Source organism: Euleptes europaea, unplaced genomic scaffold (genome assembly GCF_029931775.1).
Source record: "Euleptes europaea isolate rEulEur1 unplaced genomic scaffold, rEulEur1.hap1 scaffold_302, whole genome shotgun sequence".
NCBI lineage: Eukaryota > Metazoa > Chordata > Lepidosauria > Squamata > Sphaerodactylidae > Euleptes > Euleptes europaea.
This window is the reverse complement of record NW_026612248.1, coordinates 1-24,795: the sequence shown is the minus strand read 5'-3', so window position 1 is coordinate 24,795 and position 24,795 is coordinate 1. Positions and strand designations below refer to the sequence as shown.

Here is a 24,795-nt window from a genome sequence, read left to right as displayed (position 1 = left end):
ACAAGAGGTGCTCATTCTACTTAATAGGATGAACTGATGGCATTATTTTTTAAAAAGCTATTCTGTTTTTCCCACATATCTTAAAACGATCTACAAGAAAGTGAGCCAAATCCTATTATTCGTTCCAGAAATGTATCAAACCCACAAATACTTAGACTTCCAGAAACCTGGTATGTCACTGGAAATAACAAAGTCCTCGCTTATGTTTTGGTGTATTATGTTTAGATAAAAATGGAATTGCAACCAATAAATTAGGCAAAATCAAATCAAGGAACAGAATCATGTTCTTAAACAGCTAGATTATATGAAGCCCATACGGACCTTTCAATAAGTGATAAAAGGGCTGACATTCGGGGGAACTTTCCAAATCATTTTGACAAAGGCTTTTAGAGGTTCAGCTCACATTTGATCTTTTTTGTGCCATGAAAATGGAAATCAATTATCTGACCCAAAGTATGTTCTGTCCAACTGGATAGAGGATTTATTTATTCATCTTGGGGTTTATACTCTGCTTTTTGCCCTAAAAAGGGACCCAAAACAGCTTATGCCATTCTCTTCTTTTTCATTTTATCATTACAATAATAGAAATAAATTATGCTGAGAGAGATAGACCGGCTCAAGGTCACTCAGTGAGCTTCTATGACAGAGCAGGGATTTGAATCTAGGTCTCCTGGATTCTCAACTGGCACTCTAACCACTATACCACATGGCTCTCAGCTTTCTTTATTTCATTTAAAATAAACAGGGAAAAAAGAACAAGGGGAATAAACTCACAATCCAGCAACTAAATATAATTAAAAAAAGGGGGGGAAGTATACCTAAAGTGGAAACAAAAATATAACAACAGTGGTGGTGGATCTATATATCAGTTTCTATAAATGGTTTCCAAATGTCTAAAAATAAGTCCATATGCAATTGCCGTCAATATGCCATGGATTCAAATATTAATGGAATTCTAAGTCCTCAATTCACTGATTTACCAGAGGCCTTTTAGCTGTAGTAAGGGCATGGAGGGTCAATTTTCATTGATCGTCAGTTAACCTTCAAAAGATGGGCAGGTAGTTTAAAAGTACACAAGCATCCTCAAAAATCAATAAACATTTTAATACAAAATTGATATGAGTGTGTGTTTATGGATGTTACAGCTATTTTACAGCTAAGATTGTTTCTATACTATATCCCATTTGTTAAAATGATGCTAAGGGTTTTGAATAATGCAATTTACATTGTATGTATAGGACTGCTTTTAAATTTCCTATTTTCCAGTACTTTCTTCTGTGTGAATTGAGATGTGCCATAGAACACATCCCACTTTCTCCTGTGGCTGTGCATTGGAGGGGTTTCTTTGTAGGCTTCACTCTGTGACCACCATGTACCTAGGGTTGGCAACCTCCAGGTACTAGCTGGAGATCTCCTGCTATTACAACTGATCTCCAGCCGATAGAGATCAGTTCACCTGGAGAAAATGGCTGTTTTGGCAATTGGACTCTTATGTCATTGAAGTCCCTCCCCTCTCCAAACCCTGCCCTCCTCAGGCTCCGCCCCAAAAACCTCCTCAGGCTTTGCTGATGGTGAAGAGGGACCTGGCAACCCCACGTGTACCCCACTGCCAGTAGAGACCTGGGAACTCTACCCTACTGGACTGCTGATAGGGTTGCCAAGTCCCTCTTCACAACTGGCGGGAGGTTTTGCACTGACTGGCTTCCCACACTATAAAGAATGTACTTCCCCCCTTCACCTTACCGCTTACAAGAAATGACATGCGCACTTGAATCTCACATAGACGCATTATTTCTAGGTAAGCATGAGCTACTCATTGGATTGCAATAGCAAGTTTATTGATTAATATTGTTTAAGTAATATTATAGCATGATTGTTTGTCAATTTCACAGCTGACGGTCTACGGACAACGTGCTGATTTTCCAAATGGACTTAAAAGCTTTATTGTTGCCTTGAATTGTGCTGAAGCTGAAGAAAGCCCTTGAAACGTGCACCAACGACTAGCCACACGTCCTCCTTTGTTTGCACTTTTTCGGACCTTATTTATTTGTGGACTACTTCGGGACTATTATACTATTTACCTGGGGACGGGAGGATCCCGCCCCAGCCAGGAGGTTCTTTGTTCGGTTTTTCTAGAGGTGGTTTGAATGTTACTATCAGTTTATGATGTTACGGTTCCTTATGTTTTCAGCATGAATTAATGCTCTGATATTATTACATATTCATTTGTTATTTTCCAGTGTGGAATTGTATTCTTGAGCCTCCGTGCTGCCAGTACCTGGAGGCTGGCAACCCTAACTGCTGAGAGTATAAAATGTGAGGTGACAGGATGGGAGGAAGGGCATTCCCTGTTGCCTGCCTCGCTCAGGCTGCCCCTCTGCATCCATTTACTCAGGAAGTAAATCCCAAAATGAGCCCAGACCGCCTTCCAAACTGACACTGGGCAGTTAAACTAATTCTGTACAGCCTTAGTAGAAAAGGGCAAGAGTCCAGTAGCACCTTAAAAACTAACAAAAATATTGTCGAAGGCTTTCACGGTCAGAGTTCATTGGTTCTTGTAGGTTATCCGGGCTGTGTGACCGTGGTCTTGGTATTTTCTTTCCTGACGTTTCGCCAGCAGCTGTGGCAGGCATCTTCAGAGGAGTAACACTGAAGATGCCTGCCACAGTGTCCTTCAGTGTCACTCCTCTGAAGATGCCTGCCATAGCTGCTGGCGAAACGTCAGGAAAGAAAATACCAAGACCACGGTCACACAGCCCGGATAACCTACAAGAATCAACTAACAAAAATATGTTCTGGCAGGGTATGAGCTTTCGTGAGCCACAGCTCACTTCTTCAGATAGTAGCACCTTAAGAGTCCAGTAGCACCTTAAAGACTAACAAAAATATTGTTCTGGTAGGGTATGAGCTTTCGTGAGCCACAGCTCACTTCTTCAGATACAGCCAGAATGATGAATCCATCTGTCTTTAAGTTGAGTGAATTCAGACCAGCATGGGTATGTAAATGTTAACAGTATGTCAATGTGACTAGCAGGCGTGATGGGATGAGGTGCGGTCTGCAGAAGAGTCTGTGATGTCCAGGGGAGAGATGGGGGTGGAGAAATCAGCATGGGTCGTGAGCCATGAATGCAAGGTCTTTATTCAGCCCAGGTCAAGGCATCGACTTTAGTTTGAATATCACCTGTAATCGAGCAGTTTCTCTGTACAGCCTTAGGCACGCCCGGGCCCGGGCCCGGGGGTCGGAAGCCCAACGCGTCCTCGCCGCGTGACCTGGCGGCGCAGAGGCCGAGCGTAGCATCACCACGCGGGAGGGATGCGGCGGCGGCCCGAGTCTCAGCATCCGCCCCAGCCAATCGAGCGGCGCCTCCCTCGCCCGGGGTTCCGCGCCCTCCCCCGCGCGCGCGCGCCGGCCTCGGAGGCTGCAGCCGCCGCGCGCCCCGTGGCTCCCGCGGCGACTTCGTAGCGCTGGCTGGTGGGAAGCGCGGTTGACCTGGCCGCCCCTGGGAGCGGGGGAGGGAGGCGCGCGCCATGGGCAACGTGCCGTCGGCGGTGAAGCACTGCCTCAGCCACCAGCACCTCCTCAAAGAGCAGCTGTGGGTCGGGGAGTCCGCGCTGCAGCCCCCCGCGCAGGTACGACCTCGCAGGGGCGGGGGCTCTGCGTCGGCAAGGGCGCCTGGCGGCTGGAAGAGGGGGCTCTCTGCCCGGGAGGGGGGTCGCGGATGCCACGCCCCTATCCCTGGGCTGGAGCGGAGGGATCTGGATGGTGACGTGTGAGGAGGGGGAGGGCTAGGTTCCTGTTTCATTAGGAGGGATGAGGTGGGGGGGGAGCAGCGTTGCTCAGCCCGAGTTCTCTCTCCTGTTTGACCGCTAAGGTGCAGGAGCTGTCGTTGGCTTTGCATGGGGTGATGGATACGCTCCCCCTTTAAGAGCAAGTCCTTTGCACAGTCTGGGGCTAGGGTTGCCTGGTCCCTCTTTGCAACTGGCGGGAGGTTTTTGGGGCGGAGCCTCCGGAGGGCGGGGTTTAGGGAGGGGAGGGGCTTCGATGGCGTAGAGTCCAGTTGCCAAAGCGGCCATTTTCTCCAGGTGAACTGATCTCTATCGGCTGGAGATCAGTTGTAATAGCAGGAGATCTCCAGCTAGTACCTGGAGGTTGGCAACCGTATGTGGGACTGACTTGCGGGCAAACGTGCCTAGGATTGGGTGCTGTCTGTCTCTTCCTCCTCTCTGCTTGCTGAAGTGTTATCAAGCTGACTACCTAAAGACCTTGCAGCCCCTTGTTCCAGCCCCTGTCCTCCCCCCTCCCCATTTCTGGCTGCTGAAGCAAAGCTGGACTGCCTAGCTAGGATGAGAGTTTGGATATGCCAGTAAGAATGTACTTGGAAGGGAGGGGAGAATGGCTGTAAGGATGCATAAAAGGGAAGCCTGGCCCATATTTTCCACTTTCATTCCCACACTCTTTGATATCCTCATAAAATCTGGGTACAGTTTTAATCTAAGGCTCTTAGATATTGCTTTTTCAGATAACTTTGTACGTATGAGTGTCTGAGCCCATCCCCCCCACCCCATTGTGCAGAATGATCTGAATTATAGTGGTGGGATAGTGCATGCATTTTGACACAGTGGCACAACCAGTGACCTGCCCTGAGTCCCAGCAAGAAAGGTGGACAGTAAATAAACAATGTTGCATATATGCATGCACAGGCTATTATCCACACACATGCATACACTGTATTATTCATTGTCTGCCTTTCTCTCTGAGACTCAGGGCAGATGACTGGTTGTGTCAGTTTTCATTCAGTTTGCTGCCTTGCCTTGATGTGTGTTCACATGCACATTATGAGAAGAGGGGAAACACAAAGATGGATATGCAAAAATGTATGCATGGGAAGTGCCAATAGAGTTTAAAACTATTCTTATGTGGGCTGTTAGGCCTTGTCCATGTTTACCACTTTCCAGCCCTAGTTAGATATAATCACTTGTGATAATTTGTGCTAATTATGAATAGGAATGCACGTTTGAATGTGCAGTAGAATTCATAGCATATCAAGTGATGGCAGGCTTATGCACCTGCATACTTGTTTCAAGTATAATTCTGATGTGCGTTCTATTTCTGTTCTTTTCTCTCTCTCCTTAGCTTGTTCAAGAAATAGTATAGCCAGATGCTGATTATTTCCCCCACCCCTTCATGGAAAGTAAATCAGATAGGACAGAGGGAAGGTTCTGGATAATGATCTGTACCAGCAGAACAACAATCTCCTCACTGGAAATTAAGCATGGTAGATTCGAGTGACATTCCTGCATGCCGCCCTCCATTTTTGTGGAGAGGCAGCTTGTTTAGGCAAGGATCTGTTCACCTTGGCAGCCTCGTTACTTCACTGCTTGCCTTGAAGACATTGGCATCTGTTGGCCCACCCATACTTCTGCAGATGCTGTAAGGTTTGAATCGAGAACAAAATACGGAGACGCTAGAATGGCCATCAGAAAGCGCTGACAGGATGGAATGCCATTCTCCTTCCACATGCTTCCTAAAGTCTTTCCAGCCACCCTATGTTCTCATATTGCATCAAACCATTCCACTAGGCAAATTTGAATACTGTATGCAATGATCCTAGGCAGGGTTATTCCAAACTATGTCCACTGAAATCAGTGTAACCCTCCCTAGGATTGCACTGTTGTTTTCTGCCCTAGCCAACTTTGTCATTCCATTGTATTATCTGTATGGTGGTGGTGGGGAATGGGTCTGATACTGAAGCATCCTAAAATTGTGAAATGTTTCAGCAGTGTGACGTGTCCTCTTTTTTCCCTTTCTAATTCCCCACAGTTCTGGTATTAAGAGCAGAGGAAGGGTATGCCACAATGCCTAAATTATTCTTCTCATCCCATATTATGTTCACCCACCTCTCTTGCAGTTGATCCTTTCCCAAGTTCTCTTTTGTTCTTTCACAGGAATAGCAGGGAACGGCATCAGACTGTTAGAAAGTTTGCTTGCTAAGCATTTGGGGTTTTAGCTGTTATTAATAGAGGTTAATAAACAAAGTACCGTGGATGTATGGCAGACACAAGCAATGTTAGGTTCTGTTGACTATTTCAGAAATATAGATAAACTATGGGTCATTTGAATTGTTTCACTATATTGGACCAATTTCCTGGACTTTCCCTTTGAATTTTGCAGATGCCTAACTAGAACTGGTTTCTGCTTCTTTGGCATTTTTGCTATCACAATTTCCAATTTATGTTTGGGGCCACACGAAAAGATGAAACACTGGGTGTTTTCCCACGCAACATTGAAGTCCCAGAACTGTATCACAGACCCGCAGTATTGCCTTAATAGACAATACTGACTTTGATAATTTGATTCATTATAGAACAACTTCATGTGTGTGTTCCAAAATTCCTTCACAGTATGTTTTACACAACTTGTGTTTGTCAGCATTCTTGGTATAACCCGCCATCACCCCCTCCTCCTCCGCAGGCCTAAGTGGGGCCTACGCATAATGGCGGTGGGGGGAACCCGCAGGCTGCGGCGATGGCAGCCCCCTCAGGCATTGCAGGCCCAGCCCTCCTCCGCCATCAGCTTGTTGCTGCCAGGTGCAACGAGGTGCTGAGCGACGTCCATTCCCCCCCACCACCTGTGATCACTGCAAGGCCCGTGTGTGTGTTTGTATGCTGTTTAAAATACTTTCTTCCACACTGTTCGTCTCCCCCTGCCACCATCGCCTTGTTCAGGGTCGCTCTATACAAGCCCCCACCCAAACTGCTTCTTTATTATGTGATCTTGCATCTCTTTTTAAAAAATTCTGAGTGCATTTTATTGATAAAACAATGTAAAAATAGAAATGAGTGGGTGAGAGAAAGACCCAGCGCTCCTTTGCACCACCCCCCGCTTTTTGGTTACTCAGTGGGAAATTGCCAAAAGAGGGGTGGATGTGGGACGCTGGGTCTTTCTCTTACCCACTCATTTCTGGTTGTATATACATCATTTTATCAAGGAAGTGATTCCCTGAAACAACAAAAAAAGGCGTGGGGGTAGGGATCTGGAGAATGGCGATCCTCACGCTGTTACAGAAATAAGCACCCGTTCTTCAGTCCCCATTGTCATTTGAGCTGGCTTCCAGGAGCTCTGGCGGGCTTCATGGGAGGGCTTGCAGGAAGGCTGGCTGGGGGAGGAGTGGGGTGGGAGGGGAAAGGAGGGGGCGGTGTGGGGGCATGGAAGGGGAAATGTGACGTTACCATTACAACAATTATTCACTGAATTTTACTCGATTTCCTTCGCTTTGGGGCCATAGCTAACTTTAAATTAGTGATAAAAGAGTTTCTGAAGCCTTGGTACATCATGAAGAACTCAAAAGAAGACCCAGGGCAGTTCTGCAGAGATTGCGCGGCTAAGAACCAAGCATAAATGGCCTTAGAGTTTCTTTCTCTGTCCAGTTTCTTTAGATATCCTTTGTGATGAGACACTGAAACCAATGTTGTCGTTTTGGAGTTAATGGGATCAGATTGTCAGTACCCAGATATAAAATATGGTGTGCATCACTACTTTAACATACGCTTCCTTTTTGGTATAGGAAACATTTGTTGAAAAAGCATTGGGTTACGAATTTATAACTTTAGGGTGGGCAGAAGAATGCAGCTTTTGTACTGCGTTGCTAAGAAAGGGGATCTGGAACATTTCAATGGCTTAGAAAAGAGTGATCAGATAGAAATAAGCTCACTTTTTACATGTGGACAGTTGATGATAAGTGAAGGTATAAGATAGTGAGTTTTATTGGGCTGGCATGGAAGGCTGGCTCTAAGAGAAGCAGATCTCTTAATATTTAGTGGCAAGGAACCATAGCCTTGGAAACAGCCTGCATAGTCAAGTAATGGGCTGTTAGTGCATTATGCAGTACACAACTTGGGTCTAGAGTCCCCACCCTGTGTCCTGGTAGTAGTCAGACATAGGCTGTGGGTTCCCCTCAGTTCCCATGCATGTGGTGCCCTATTCATATTGTGACTGTGGCACACGTGGAGAAGGGGCTTCAGCCCCCATGCCATTTTCCACCCTGACATACCCCTGGGGGAGGTGCTGTTTGGCCCATTGGGGAAACCTGAGCTTTGAACTAAGTGTGTATTTATCTGAGTATACCTGTGTGATATACACATTTGCAATATTCAGACTTTACATTTTGAGCATGCACTTAAAGCTTAGACAGATTTATCTAAAAACAAAAGCAGTGGATGAAGAGGCCCTTAGAAGAGTTGCAAAATATTTTGTTTGGTATGTGAGAAGGTGAAACTAAGATAAGACTGGAACATCAAAGGAAAACCTGCATCCTTTTATATATACATTCTTGATTGGTTTCAAACCTTGGAGGAGTTTTATCACTTTCATGTTCCAAATCTAGTAGTATTCAGATCAGCAATACCCTTTGGTGCATTCTATTATTTCAGATGTTTTTTGTCCTAATGGATTTTAGAAGCCGTTATTACTTGTAGTAATTAGTTTATTAGTATTGTGTATCCCAAAAAGCATGGTTTTAATTTGAGGTTACTACTACAAAGTCTTAGATCATTTGGACCATTTTATTGCTTTATATTTTCCATCAGGTTCTCATTCTCAAACCCACAATGTGCTGTTGGTTTACTTTGCATTACCAGTGTTCATATACCATTTATTCTGCATGGAATTCTTGTCCATACTTTTGACTTAAAAAAAATTGTGATAGTTCTCATGTATTCCACTGAGAATAAAATACCCCCTTCTCCAACTCCCATTGCTTATATTGAATGCTTTGAGATAAGAACAATTTGATTTCACTTTCTGTTTGTCAATAAGAAACTATACTAATGATGCTAACTGCCTTGCAGTGGGCTCTGTCACCTGGGATATCTTGGTTGTCTACATTATTATTATGCTACCAAGTGTTCCACAGAATCCCACTGCACATCAGGTGCCAATTGGTGACAGAATGTGTGGTGAAATGGTCATCTGTGCGAGCCTCTGACAAAATATTTTGAGGAAAAGGGATTTGAAAAAGAGATTCTGTCCAGCTGTTTCTGTGTAGCGGTTATCTCTCCACCCCCACCCCCCACCCAGAATCCCTCTGGTGGCAGAGTGAGAGGAAACTGTAGTTACAAAGAGCTGAAGGAAGGAAAGTGTGCAGAAAACAACCATGGGGAAGCTCTGTTGCCAATGGGTCTGCATTCACAACTGGCAACAAGAGCAATGTGGAGAATCCTTGCTGTGTGGAAGCAGTCAAAGCGACTTTGAATTCTACCAGCTTGCTCCATTTATGAACTACTCCTGTATCTTTGAATGGATGCTGAGACCCCAGTCCTATATTTTGTTGCCTTGTTCCAGAACATTGCATAATTGTAAAGGTCAAGGTAGTCCCCTGTACAAGCACCGGGTCATTACTGACCCATGGGATGACGTCACATCCTGATGTTTACTAGGCAGACTATGTTTATGGGTGGTTTGCCATTGCCTTCCCCAGTCATCTACATTTTACCCCCATCAAGCTGGGTGCTCATTTTATCGACCTCAGAAGGATGGAAGGCTGAGTAAACCTTGAGCCATCTACTTGAAACCAACTTCTGTTGGGATCGAACTCAGGTCGTGAGCAGAGCTTTTGACTGCAGTACTGCAGCTTAACACTCTGCGCCATGGGGCTCCTCACTGCATAATGGGTATCCCTTATTTGAGTAAAATGATTGGGGACTGATGCGTGCATGCTGTTGTGTCACTGGTGGCGCAGTCCTAAGCAGAATTACATCCCTCTAAGTCCATTGATGTCAGTGGGCTTAGAAGAGTATAACTCAGGTTAGGATTGCACTATTGATGATTCGGTGTTCTGTGTGTAAAGTGCTTCCTTCATGTTTATGTTATAGCAAGAAAGACTGCCAACAAAAACTTTAATGAAGAGACAGTTGTGTTCAGAACAAGACTGCTCCCCTGGTAAAGAGCTGGACCCCTGCAACTCCAGGGAGCATGCTCTCCTTAACCTTGATTCAATATATTTTATGTTACTCATTAGGCAGTGTTACATTTACAGGGATGTGAGATGAGGTGACATCTGTGCACGTAGTGACTGCTTCATACATCTGTTCACCCAGTCATGCAATATCATTGAATGATGAGCATGCATGTGTAAGTTTCCTCTTAGTGATGTACCACAATTCAGCTCAGACTCCACCCTGAATCATTGTGTAGAAGTTTGCTTCGTGGAAATTTGCTACATATTGCTTACACGTGTGCAACAATTTTCTGCCATAGTTTCAAGTCTAAACTAAGCCTAAAGAACCATAGCTCCATGCATGGATGGGCCTTTCCTTGATTATTGCTGGATGGAATGGGATCATCCACAAGCCCTCTTTGCCTAGGTGCATAGGTAGAGGGGCTGTGTTAGATTGTAGATGTTTCCATGCAGGGATGGTCTTGTGTAGTTTCCCCATTGCTGCTGCAGTGCCAATACAGCACAGTGGAAAAAGGACTTCCTCATGGCAGGTTTCCTTATCCCAGTCCCTTTGCAGTGGCTACAGCTGCACACATACCCTGTGGAACCACAGCTTTTTCCATTACAAAAATCAGCAATTTCATATTGTTATATCATTATAATGATAGCATGATATGTGCATCAGATTCTGCGAATCCTCAGCTTTCAGCCAGCATGATATAGTGATTAAGAGCAGTGGTTTGGAACGGTGGACTCTGATCTGGAGAACCAGGTTTAATTCCCCACGCCTCCACATGAGCAGTGGAGGCTAATCTGGTGAACTGGATTTGTTTCCCCACTCCTACATGCAAAGCAAGCTGGGTGACCTTGGGCAGTTACAGCTTTGTTAGAGCTCTCTCATCCTCACCTACCTCACAGGGTGTCTGTTGTGGGGAGGGGAAGGGAAGGTGGTTGTAAGCCAGTTTGAATCTCCCTTAAGTGGTAGAGAAAGTCAGCATATAAAAACCAACTCTTCTTATTCTAAGTAAACCTCGAGATCCTTTTTTGCAGTTAGAAGGTGAAAGCCATATCTCTGCAACAAAAGGTGGCAGACAATTACTTTTTCAAGAATGAAAGCTGGAAATTCATATTACCTGATAAACGGATTGTTTTATCATTATAATGATATAATGATATTCATTTGCCCATTAAATAAAAAGCCTCCTCGTGGTGATAGGAGGAAATGGCCATAGTAGGGATGGGGCAGGGAAAATGGCTGCCATTTGGGTGGGACTGGAAAAATCCAAACCTCCCACTCTCATGGCAGCAGCCATCCAGGCTTTACTGTGACTGGTCCCAAAACGTCACTGCAAAGTGTGTTTGGGAAAGAGGGGAGACAAGGTGGGGAACCCTCAGGAGGTGCGTGAATGCACCACAATGCTGTGAGGAAGGAGGAAAGAAAACCATTTCCCGTCAGCAAACCCGAGGCAAATAACCTGTGTGGAAATGACTGAGCAGCAATCTGGGTGGCATTTCCATAATCAGAACTAAGGTAAGTCTTCTGTTAATGTCTTTGAGTTCTATGTTCCACATGCCAGGAAGGTATTAGCAGCTTCTTATGAATGTGTATGTGTACGAAGTTTGTTTGCTTGGGTAATTTTGGGAAGTCTGTAATCCCATGATTAAAGGCTAGTGGCATTTTCTATTATGTATTTTCATCAATTTGTAACCTGGGGGTTGGGACATTTCCAAGCAGAAAGCATTTCAAGCTTCGGTAGTACTTTTTCTCCCTTCTTAATATGGGGCTGAGGATGAAAGGGGAGAATACAGCACTGCTTTCTGGGGTTTTTTTGGGGGGGGGACACTTTTCTGTTTGTTTTACATACTGTTTGTTCTTCTTTGGCAGCACCTGATGAATGGAAAACTTGAATGCTCCAGGCTCTTAGCCTTTTATGTAAACCATTTCCTTGTTGATATTCTGCACAATTCACCCATAGTATTCACCACTTGAGCCAATATCTAATTCAATAACCACTCATTACCCATAATGACCAGGCATAAATTCTGTTGCATCAAACTACAGAAGAAAAGTTAATGTAACTATAGGACAGCCTTTCCAGTGAGCCCCTTTGTATAGTTTTAACCATCATATTAAGACTTTGAAACAGTTCTCCAGACTTTGATGTGTATTTAAAGTTTAATTCTTAGTATTTTGGCTGAATGTATGGCTGTTACACTGTCAGGTTGTTTACTGGCCTTCTCTTCTACAGATTAAAAAAAATATATTTTTTAACGTTGAACATTGCTAAGTTTAAATTCTGTAAATAATTTTTAAAACTGTAAAAAAAAAACAAAGAAAAGCTGTTTTTCTGTCCCTTCATATACTACTATATTGACATGTAAGTCCTATCCTGGAATGGTAAGAAGTTCTAGGGCAGGGGTGTCAAACATAAGGCCCGAGGGGCGGATCCGGCCCCTTGAGAGCTCTTATCCGGCCTGCAAGCCACCTCCCACACACCCCATCACTTTCAATCTAGGCTGGCGAGGCATGGCATGGCCCAACCAAGTGACATTTATGTCATATCCGGCCCCCTAACAATTGAGTTCGACACCCTGTTCTAGGGTCTGTGTTACCAGTGCAGGGCAGAATGTCAATGCTACTTGGCTGGGTAGATTGGTCACGCACTTCACATCCATCAGTGAGAGTTTCACCAAAACGAAGGAGTAACTTTAAAGAACAATATAAGTGCCAAAAACAACAACAACAACAGCTGGCTTTGGGGACCTGGTATGTTGTATGCTGACACTATGTTCTAGAATCTCATGGATAGTGTTGCCAACCTCCAGTTGCTGGCTGGAGATCTCTTGGGATTACAACCAATCAGTTCCCCTGGAGAAAATGGCCACTTTGGAAAGTGGATTCTAAGGCACTGTTCCCCATTGAAGTCCCTCCTCTCCCCAAACCCCGCCCGCCTCAATACCCACCCTTAAAATATCAAAGTATTTCCCAACTCAGAGCTGGCAACCCTATCATGAAACACACACCAAGATGGAGGGATAGAACTTGAAAACTTGTCGCTTGTTTCGCGCAGCCGAACATTAGGAGCTGGTCAGATTTTTATACCGAACAAGGCATTTGTGAAATTCAGTACCATCACTGTCTGGGACCAGAGACTAGGGCAGCAAAATAATACATCCCTTGTAGAAATACCATTGTTTTTATTAATTCTATACATGGTACTTCAGTCACATCCATGGTGCAATCCTAAGCATCCTTCTGATATCAAGGACATAGAATGGTGTGACTCCTAAGGACTGTATTTCCAGAGAGCTAGTTTCAGTTCTGGGCTCCAGTAGTTGGGATCTGTGTAGCTACTTCTTTTCTTTCCCTACATCACTTGGCCCTGTGTAATTTCACTGGGAATTGGTGGAGAAACAATTAACAAGACAATGGCAGGGGACCACTGGGAGAAGATTCCCAAAGGAATTGAAAACTAAATCCTGCCCTTTGTGTAAAGCCCTGATTCTAAGCCATTTCTTTGAAAACAGATGTGGTGTTGATCAAAAGAGGAGGAGGCAGGCTTAATTTGTCACAGGTAACTGAAAGAAGAAAACCAAGGACTACTGAAGTGGTAACCATAATCAAACCACTTTCTAGCTATATGTGTATAACTGATCGATCACCATAAGGTGGTTTACAAAAGCTCATCCATAATATAATCACATGTCATTTGCCGTTTTCTGAAACATGGAGGACTGCAGCCGTATACAGCGGTACAGTTTGTGATCAGTCTACTTTACAAGGTTTGGCTTACATAGTATACAGTTATGACAATAAAAGTTTTATGTGCATTTTGAATGTATTCTGTTTAAGGTATGATTTGTTTAGCACATTTTAGATCCTCTTGTTTCTGTCACAGACATAGTCATATCATTAATGTGGCATTTGCTTTGTAAGAGCAATTACCTAATAATCATGGAAAACCTCAAATATATATGTATACTTTGTGAGGTGGTTTTCAATTTATAATAGGGTTTTTTTTTTAAGGAAGGCAGATTGGTTTTGTTATGCAGCAGATGTGAAAGTTTTGCCTTTACATTTTAAATAGGTTTATGTTCTCGGCAAGTGTGGGCCCAGCTTGGTCCAAGAAGGGTTTAGAGTGCCAGATGTTGCACGTGATTAGAGATGTTATACAGCTGTTTCCGATTTCTTTTTACAGCGCTCACATAAATGCACAGTAAATGTACTAAAATATTTTCACTGTACTTTAGCAATCATTGAAGGATGTTACTACATGGGACTTAATTTAATATGTGCAGGCAGTTTGTGGCAGGTAACACCAAGGGCACTAAATGTGAGAGAAAGCTACCAAAAAAGCAAAGGTACCTGTGCTGTGTTGCTCACTCAGCTGCAGAATTTCTCCCTCTCCTTTTTGTGATGTTACAAAAGATGCACCTTGGATGAAAGATGGCTTTGTGTTTAGTGGCGAACATACTGAGGTTCCCAGTCGGTGTGTTTTCCTTGAGAAATGAGTTTCTGACTCTTGCCTCAGCATCTGTGCGACTCCCAGCTTTTCAGTGCACAAATCTTCCCTGGTTCATTGCTAGTTTCATTGATCCATGAGAACTTGGTGAAATGAAGGCCATTATTGTGAGGGGAGGGGGCAGTCAGGCTTCTTGAGCTGCTTCCCTTGGGGCATTTCAGGTGTTGAAGCAAGAACCTTAAATTCAGCGCAGGGCAACTAGGGTAGGGCAACTGGTGTTAGAATTTAGCTTGTTGGCTTTGAATACTGAGTTATTGTGGATCATAGGCCTAATGCCTGATTATACTATCAGCCTAGTTAATCAAATTATAAAACCCTCAGTTACTGTTAGTCTGCTCTCCTCCCCAGGGTATCACTAGCAAATAAACCTAACTATCAAATTCCAGTTATACAGAAGCCAGGTTTTTGATAGTCAAAGGTAGGGCTGTTGATTCGGTTCAGGCTGAACCGAAAAACAGCCGAATTTCCCCCGATTCGGCTGTTTTCCGGTTCGGACGAACTGAACTCAAAAAAGGCGGGAAACGGGGGAGCCGAATTTGCCGACTTCGGGGGTTCGGTGAATAAATACGGCACATTCGGGGGGCCCCCGCGCCTTCACGGGGCTTCCATGAAGGCGCGGGGAGGGGGTCCTTTAAACAGGTCTGGGAGGCGCAGATCTGTTTAAAGGGCCCCTCGTGCAGAGAGCGCAGAGGGGCTTGACAACCCCCGGCCAGCCTTGCCGGGAGTCCCGGAAGGGCTGGGGGGGGTCTGGAAACCCTCTGCGCTGCCTGCGCAGAGAGCGCAGAGGGGCTTGACAACCCCCCGCCAGCCTTGCCGGGAGTCCCGGCAGGGCTGGGAGAGTGTCTGGAAACCCGCAGACAGCGCAGAGGGGATTGTTGGGGGGCCAGATCTGTTTAAAGCCCCCCCCCCCCCGCGCCTTTAGGTTTAAAGGGAATCCCCCTGAAGGCACGCTGGGGGGCGAATTTTCCGAATTTTCCCCCGAACTCCGGATCCCCCCTGAATTTCGGGGATCCGAAGCGGGGGAGTTCGGACTTTGGCACGGCCCGAATAAAAACGGGCTGAATTTTGCCGAAGCCGAACTATACCGATTTTTTTTTAACAGCCCTAGTCAAAGGTCCTGGCAAACAGCTAATTGTAGTGGTGGGCCACTTTAAGAACAGGTTGCAGGGCGAATGGGCCAAGGTCCCAAAGTGCAGCTCCCAAAGTAGCCTGCTGAAATACCTATTATCACAGCCCTCCACATTGCTCATTCCCATATGAATTGGTAACAAGGAACCAGATACTACGCCTAAAAGGACCAGATTTGGTCACCCTTTCTTGCTGGCTCCAAATCAAAGGTATTCAGCACATGATTCTAGAGAGAATTTTTAAAAGCATCTACAACTAAATTTGTTTCCTGGCTGTATCAATTTTATTTTATGGGAAGCCTTTAGAATTCTAAATGAAGCTTAATTTCTAAAGGAAGGGAGATGGCGCTCACACCTGCCTTCAACTTTTGCCATCTGCTCTGGAATTTCTGCTCTTTAACCCTAACTCTGTAGACGAAAATTGTATCAACTCTATGGGGAAGAAAAGGCACTCTAAACATACTCTGAGATAGTTTTGTTTGTTACTCTTTACATAATACTAGACATAGAATGTTTGCCTGTGATCAGGAAGACCCAGGGAGGTGTTATTTGCCTCTTTGGGGAAACATATGCAACCCATCAGTAAACACATGTTTCCCCAAAAGAGCAAATAGTGTTTGGCAGGGATGCTTCAAAATAGGAAAAAAATGCAGTGGGAAGTGGGGTTGCCAGCCTCCAGGTGGGGGCTGGAGATCTCCTGGAACAACAACTGATCTTCAGATTGCATTAATTGCTTATTTGTTTATTTAAAACATTTATTCCGCTTCTCTTGGAGAAAATGGCTGCTTTAGAAGGTGGACTGCATGACATTATACCCTCCCCTCCCTAACCCCCTCTCCCAGGCTCCCCCCCCAAATCTCTAGATAGTTACAAACCCAGAGTTCGCAACCCTAGTTGGAAAAGATAAGCCCCCTCTCCCCGCATAGCATTGGGCTCTATGCACCTGGGAATAGAATTTTGAATTGACATTGCAGCAAATATCTGATTGCCAGGACCCAGGGAGGATACAAGGAAAACATAATGTATAGTTAGTCCCTCAGTCATGACATTCAATGGGTAACTTTGGGTGTGACACTGTCTCTCAACCTAATGCACCTCACAGGGTTTTTGTAAGGCTCAAATGGGGTAGGTGAAGAGCTGTATATGCTACCCTGAGCTTCTTAGTGGAAAGGTGGGAAGATAGTGTAATAAAATGAATTGTTTCCTGTTCCTGAAAGCAGTTCTGGGTTTACTCACCCTGGAAGAAGTTTTAACACAGTTTTAATCCTGGTCTTTAATATGTTTCCAAATTTCTTCCCTGTCACATTTCAGGAATTGCTCACAAGTGGATTTCCTGAATTTGTTAAGATAGTAGAAGTTGGTCCAAGAGATGGATTACAGAATGAAAAGGTAATTTAATAATCATGGTTGTTGGAATCTGAGGTAGACCTTTTACGTGTCTATGTCTGGAAAGCAATGTTTGTCACTCCAGATAAGATTATAATTTTATATTAATAGATCTTTCTCTTTTTAATACAAATATACCATAATGGAAGATGATGGGAAGTAGGGGTGAGCAGATTCCTCTAGTCCCATCCCATTTAGCATTAGTCCCATATTCAGCCCAAGTATTTTGCTCCAGTGTCATCTGCCAAGTTGTACAAAATGTCAGGAAAGAGAATCCAAGGATGAAAAAGAGAATGCTTCTCCTCAATTCCACAGTGTCTTTGGTGACTGCACTCAAAAGGGGAAATTATGCAGTCCCATGGGTGCACACTTCTGCAACTCCAAGAACTGGGGATCCTGGAAAAGTACACCCAATGGTTACAACTTAAAAATCTCATCAATAAAATAATAGCTCCTTCAGAACTAGCCCTTTTGTGTACATTTGCTATGGTTAAAAGGCCTTTAATCGCTCTAGGGTGGCCAGGCTTTTAAAGGTGGTGGATGTAGCAAAAAAGAAGAAACTTGCAAGTCTTCCATGATAATGATCAGTTGGAGGGCTTCTCAGTTTTACCCACGTGAAATTGGAAAGACGTTGGGTTTTGTAATGCAGGAATCCAAACCATATGTCCACTGTATCATAGGATAAAAGGGCAAGATTCAAGTCCAGTAGCCCCTTAAAGGCCTACAAGATTTCCAGGGTGTACGTTTTCAGGAATCAAAGCACCTTTTGTCAGATATCTGAAAAGCTTGTTGGTCTTTCAGGTGCCATTGGACTCAAATCATGCTCTTCTGCTGCAGACCAACATGGCTACCGACCTGAAATTATAAGATAAAAGTGATTAAAAGGCATGCTGACAGATTTAAGTTTCAGTCCTAAAAAATTTGTCATTGGGCCATCTTCACGAGCATATTCAGCCATGTGAGAGCAACTTCTTCGTGGTGACAGTTCACATTTTATTTATTTGTTTTTTCAAATAGTTAAACACTGCCATTTTCAACAACTTTCAGGGCAGATAAAGGTATATAACACCACAATGAATTAAAAAAAACATTTTTTTAAAAAAAATCAAATAACTAGGTCACAGAAAATTAAGTTAAAATAAATCAGGCAGACATCAGATTTAGGGTTGCCAGGTCCCTCTTTGCTACTGGCAGGAGTTTTTTGGGGTGGAGCCTGAGGAGAGCGGGGTTTGGGGAGGGGAAGGACTTCAATGCCAAAGAGTCCAATTGCTAAAGCAGCCGTTTTCTCTAGGTGAACTGATCTCTATTGGCTAGAGATCAGTTGTAATAGCAGGAGATCTCCAGCTACTACCTGGAGGTTGGCAACCCTAATCAGGTTGCAAATATTCTCTGGAATAATATGGCCTTTACCTGTGGTCTGAAGACCCATAACAAAGAAACCAAGCAATCTTAACTGGGGAGGGAGCTTGATATAAGGTTTGCCGCTACTGAGACGGCATTTGTGACTAGTGACTGCAGCTCAGATGGTAAGGACACATACGACAGAGTCTCTAGGGAGAATTTAAGCTTTAAGAGGGTTCACGTAGGAGGAGATGATCCTTGATGTACCCTGGACCTGGGTGTAGCAGCTACGTGAATATTGTGGTCATGAGCATGGGCCTCACATACGAGTCTTGATCAGAAATCCTGCTGAGAGGATGGGGTGATGATCAGGTGGGAAAGATCTATGCAATTGGCCCCAACTATATAATTGTGGTATTCTCACATACTACAGTTATGTCAGATACCCTCATGAAGAAAGTTTCAGGGGGTAGCCATGTTGGTCTGCAGTAGAACAGATTCAAGTAAAGAAGCTTCTTAGAGGCCAGCAAGAATTTCAGGGTAAAAGCTTTAGAGAGTCAAAGCTCCCTTTGTCAGACACATGTCAAAATCTTATTCATGGAATTTGCTTCCCCCTCTTAAGAAAACCTTGTCCCTGAAGTCTTCAGAACTGTATGGTGGAACATTAGCCACTGTTGCTCTGTTGGTCACTTGGGAATTAATGGTGATTCCCATTGTGTTTTATATCGTTTCACATATAGAGTTTTACTAGTTTCAGTTAATTTTTTAAATAATTTGTAAGAATTTTTAAATGTGTATTTAAAAATTGTTTTCTGTTGACAAGATGTCTATTAATGTTGGTTGGATTTTATGGCTGCCTTGTGCTAATTGAGATGGTGTGCTCTGTCAAAGGAAAGCTTCTTCACTTAGCATAAAGGAGTCATAGGATCCAGCCCAATGTAAGCAAGTACATAAATAGAGTAGCTTTTACAGACTTCTGAGAAGATCCAACAGTTGTCTGTGAGAATCACAACTGGTTCTTGGGCCATTTTCCTGCCTGTGTCAGTTTTCTTATGCCTAAGAAAACAGCATCTGGTTACGAGTTTTATAATAATTTAAAACATCACTGGTAATTTTTTTTTGTTTTACAATGTTATAAATATCTTTTTTGTCCCAAATGTTCTTACCACATGGCATACAGAAAATATTTCCCCCCTGTTCACAGGCTATAGTTTCTACAGATGTCAAAATCGAGTTAATCGACCGACTTTCTAAAAGTGGTTTGCCTGTCATAGAAGTGACGAGCTTTGTTTCTTCAAAATGGGTACCTCAAGTAGGTAAATATTTAATAGCGGCATAATCACAATTACACTGAAAGCTGCAGTATTTTCACATCTTATGTCAAATCAATTCCCTTCCTGACCACCACTGTCCTACTCCCCTACCTAGCCTTGTTTTTCCTCTTTTCAGATACCACCTGTCTATGCCTGCCCTCTCCCCACTATCCACTGTCAGTTCCCATCTCCTCTTCTCTGTTTCCTCATCTTTTTGATACCTACCCAACTCAAATTGTAAGTCTTCCGGGTTAGAAGGCTGCTATTTCTGTTTTTATTCAGGGTTCTATCAATCCTAAATGTTAAATGGTAACGTAGTTAAACAAGAAGAAGAAGACCAAAACTTTGTTTGAGTCAGCTGGCCCAGTGAATTGGAATCAAATCTTACACTAAATGTTCACTATGTGGGAATACTTTTGTGGATATGAAATCCATCTGGCTTGAGTAAAGCTAGAACTGTACATAATGGTCCTCCTCAAAAAGTAATCCTCAATATCCCAATATTTATTTCAGATAATTTCCTGGACTAAATTAAACTTGGCAATTCTTTGAAAAGCAATAATGTTAATTGTGTGAAACAGAAATATTCTTGGTGCTACTCAGTGAAGATATTAAATATTAGTAGCGTTTATCCTGCCAGAGAGAAAATCTTTGTTAGCTTCCTGTGCTCATCCCTCATGAGATTAATCTGTAATATAAATAGTTGGTGTTTATCACAAGGCTGCCAAGAAAAGAAGAAGCTTTGAAAATGATAAATCTGGGTCTGTCAAGTACATTAATGATAAAGGGGAAAAAGGACCTCCCCCAGTTTTTGTGAATGGGAAACAAAATAGCAAATGAGAAAAACGTAGTATAAAATTATGCTTATGGGAGGGGGAATCATAACTTCACATATGTACTGTAATTGGGGATGACTAACCAAGAAATGGATATTCGGTTTATGGTGGACAGCTCTATGAAAACTTTGAATCAGTGTCTACTGGTACTGGGGGAAAAAAGAAAATTCCATGTCAGGGATGGTTGGGATTAAAATGGTTAAATTGATGGTTCATTTGTATTTGGAAAATGTGCAGTTCTAGTTGCCCCATCTGAAACAGGTTATTATAGAACTGAAAAGTTGCAGAAAAGGTCAACCAAAATAATCGAGGTTGGATTACCTTCCAAACTAGGAATGATTGAAATATTTATGGATTTTTAATTTAGAAAAAAAGATGACTAAGGGGAAATGGAGGGATATGATAGATGTATATAAAACTATTCATAGTGTGGAAAAAGTAGATAGATAAAGATTTTTCTCCTCCCATGCTACTAGTGAAATACTTCTATACCCAGTGAATTAGATCAACGGTACATTAAGTAGAAACCAAAGAAACTACTTCTTCACACAGTGAATTAACTTATTAACATATGGAATCACTTACCCAAGCTGTAGTGATGGCTACTAACTTATATGGATTTTAAAAGTGACTAGGGAAATCCATGAGGGATAGATCCATTGATGACGGAATGAAATTTCTATTGAGTAGTGGTTAGAGTGTCAGATTAGGATCTGGGAGAACCAGGTTCAGATCCCCACTCTGCCATAGAAGTTTGCTGGATGACTTTGGACCAGTCACACTCTGGCATCCTAACCTACCTCATAGGACTGTTGAGAGGATAAAACACAGGCGAGGAGAAGCAGCTTTGGTTCCCCATTGTGGACAAAGGAGGGGTATAAATGTTCATAAATAAATGTTGATAGTCTCCAAGAGCACAGAAGGCTTGCCTTCATACTTTGCTCCCAGAAGCATGTGATTGGTTTCCAAGCAGAAAAGAATATTGTTCTGATCCAGCAGGGCTCTTCTTATGTTCTTGAAGCCAGGATTGTAGGCTGGATTGGGTAGAGAAGGTCATAGTTTAATCATAAGATTGCACGTTTTGATTTTTTAATTGGTGCAATTGATCAGCTAAATCTTTTACTAGCAGGGTAACTCTATGGAGAGTTTCATGGGGCTTGGGAGGGGGGAAACTATTTTTAATTCCCCGCTGTGCTGCAGCAACTGCTCTGGAGGCAGCGTGGCTACGCCGTCTCCAAGAGCAACATAAGTACCTCCCCCTTTAGGATTGGGCTGCCCATCTATTAAGTAACTAACAAATCAGGGGTATTCAGGTTGTTAATCTGTTGATAAACTGATTTAAAATGGTTTGTGGTATTTTTACTCTCATGTAAACAGTCAGAAGCACCTTCCACTTTTAAAGAGACAGTTGTACTTAGGAATGCAATTGAGTACACGTTATATAGAGTGTATTAATAAACATTAATATTTGTGAATCCCTATAAACACGACAACGGTTACATGGAAAGAAAAATGATTCACATTGTTGAAAGGTACTTAAAATAACTTGTATCTTGCTTTTGAAATCTGAAATGACACCAAGCTAATCTCAAGACTTCCGAGACCATGAAATGGAACCAGGAGTAACCATTTCATTTTCATTGCTTATAGAAAAACATCCTGCACTGTACTATTGGATGCTGCCCTTGAAGACAGCTGTTTGGGCCAGTATCATGTATTCAGTTGATGTTCATGATAGCTATTAGAAAACAGCATTAAAATCCTGTGCCTGCTGACATCATGTTTATGGATAGCTCATTGTATGCAGTTGCTCTTGAGTTGAGGATTAGCTTCTTGCATATCTCCTAGAAGAAGAGTTGACGACTTTTCTACCACTTAAGGGAGACTCAAACTGACTTACAAACCTCTTCCCTTCCCCACAACAGACACCCTGTGAGGTAGGTGAGGCTGAGAGAGTGTGACTAGCCCAAGGTCACCCAGCTGGTTTCGTGTGTAGGACTGGGGAAACAAATCCAGTTCACCAGATTAGCCTCCAGAGCTCATGTGGAGGAGTGGGGAATCAAACCCAGTTTTCTAGACTCCACTGCTCCTAACCACCGCTCTTAAACACTACACCATGCTTGCTCTCACAAGAGTGTTTGTAGTGACACACACAGGGCATGTATGGTGACACAACTGACCACCTAATCATGGGCCATAACTTGGCACATGAAAGATTTTAGATGGTCACCAGGCAACCAATGGTCATGTGAATCGATCCTGAGGCAAACAAGAGGCCCAGGATATGGTCCAAAGATGTACCATACAGCAGCTTTAATGAAGCTAAGTGGGTCTGAGTCTCATCAGTGCTTGATTGGGAGACTCCTTGGGAACCCCCATGTATGCCCCCATTCAGTTCTGTGATAGAAAAAAGGTGAGATAGAAATGTAATAAATATATATACATTCATGGAGTGACTAACAAAGTGAGCCTAGTGTATGGGAGGAAATACCATACCACTTTCTCTCCATCAAGAGAGCTCCATCAAGTAGGGACATAAGATAAAACCTATATAATTTCTTATGCCTCTATTAAAACTTATCCTCGCTCATTGTACAGTGTAACATTGAGGTTTGGTGGTTATAGCACTGAAGGACCAAATTGTTCCATCTAGTAATGTACAAAGCAAGCATATACCACCATTTTCCTCCCCCCTTGATTCTTTTTAAAAAATGTGTTTTTAATTCCATCATTTTCCTGTGGGCAGCAAATTTGGCTTAGCCTTGTCAGATATGGAGGAGGGGGGGAGAAGAAACAATTCCTTTTTATTCTCATTTCAAGTCTGGATGTTTTGTTTTAATAGCTTAGTTGATGTTTAGATTAAATTCTGTTTATATGCTAAGGCCGTGTCACTTAGAGATGGAGTGCAGTCTTGCTTATGCCTTCTTAGTACTCCTTTCTTTATTTTCTTAGGTCATGGGAATAGAGCTGCTGGTTATGTTTCCAGCATGGATTCATTTTCTTTCTTTCTTTTTCTTTTCCTTCTTTTCTCCCCTTTTAGTATTTTAAAGCTCTTTTACCATTTCCCTTCTAACATTTTGTTTGGCAGAGGGCTTCTGACTGAAAGCAGCCAGAAGTAAAAAATTTTAAAAAAAAAAAAAATTCTGCAGTAGCAAAGGTGCCATATAAAACAGGATCCCACACCTATAATCGAAATCGCCAAGAATGATAAACAGCTGCCATTGAAATGCTTATTGCTTAAGTATCTTACTGCACTTTGAAAGTTAATTGCATAAATGTTAAAAGTACATGATAAAGTAAGACTCTGCTTACAAGAAAAATACCAAGGAGACAAATACATTATGTAAACATGATTTGCAATGATTGAGTTTCATAGAGCTTGAGTCGTACTTCCAGTGTAGCCTTTTAACGGTATTTTCAGTTCTGCGGTAACCATTAAAACCATAGACTTTTGTCACACTGATTTATCCTTACAGTAGATATTTGGTTTCATAGGCTTCCCTTGGTCTGGGAGGTTTGGGTGACATTTGTTGTTTAATACAGGAATTAAAATTTTTGGGACTGGAGTCCAAAAGGCAGGGCACAGTTAAGTGATTGTTTTATTGATGATGTTTTTAATACTGCTTTACAGCATTCAAGCAGGACTCCCCTCCTCAGGCATTTAATAAACATTCAATACAAATGGCCCTCACAAAGCATTCAAAAATGTATTTGTTAGTGGAAATGGAAGAAACTGACATCTGTGATGGACTGGTTAAAAGGATCTGGAATGTAGTGTAACCATCTTCTTATAAAAGAGAACGGAAGGAAAAACAATCAAGTAGAATTGCAAAGAACTGGATATTGTTTATCGACTATTAGAATACAATATTTTTTACTTATTTTTAACATTAAAATATTTATATGCTGCCTCTTCAAAAACCTCCTGAGGCAGTTCTGCACGCCCATATGTTTCTGTACAACAGAATGTATTATTTTCTCTGATATACAAATAAATAAATCATACACACAAACATTAGGAAGAACTTCCTGACAGATAGAGTGGTTCCTCAGTGGAACAGCCTTCCTCAAGAGGTAGTAGGCTCTCCTCCTCTGGAGGTTTTTCAGCACAGGCTGGATGCCCATCTGACAGCTGATTCGATGAGTCACTATGAAGCTAGGCAGATCATGAGAGAAAAGGCAGAAAGGGATAAGCCAGTGCTCGGTTCTTGTGGCTTTTTTCTTATATGCCCAGGTAATGCTGACTGCCACTTTGGGGTCAGGAAGGAATTTTCCTCCAGGTCATGTTGGTGCAGGGATTCTGGAGCTTTTTTTGCAGGGGGAGTGGGGCGGGG

General features: G+C 42.9%; 1 protein-coding gene across 1 annotated transcript; it reads left to right on the top strand.

Annotated features, from left to right (window-relative positions):
- Positions 1-3,528: 3,528 nt before the first annotated feature.
- LOC130493106 (3-hydroxy-3-methylglutaryl-CoA lyase, cytoplasmic-like) lies at positions 3,529-19,624 on the top strand (the record flags this gene model as incomplete). Its single annotated transcript, XM_056866858.1, has 3 exons — positions 3,529-3,630; positions 16,897-16,974; positions 19,517-19,624. Coding segments are annotated over exons 1-3 (288 nt in total), but the record flags the coding sequence as incomplete, so codon positions are not given.
- Positions 19,625-24,795: the final 5,171 nt, after the last annotated feature.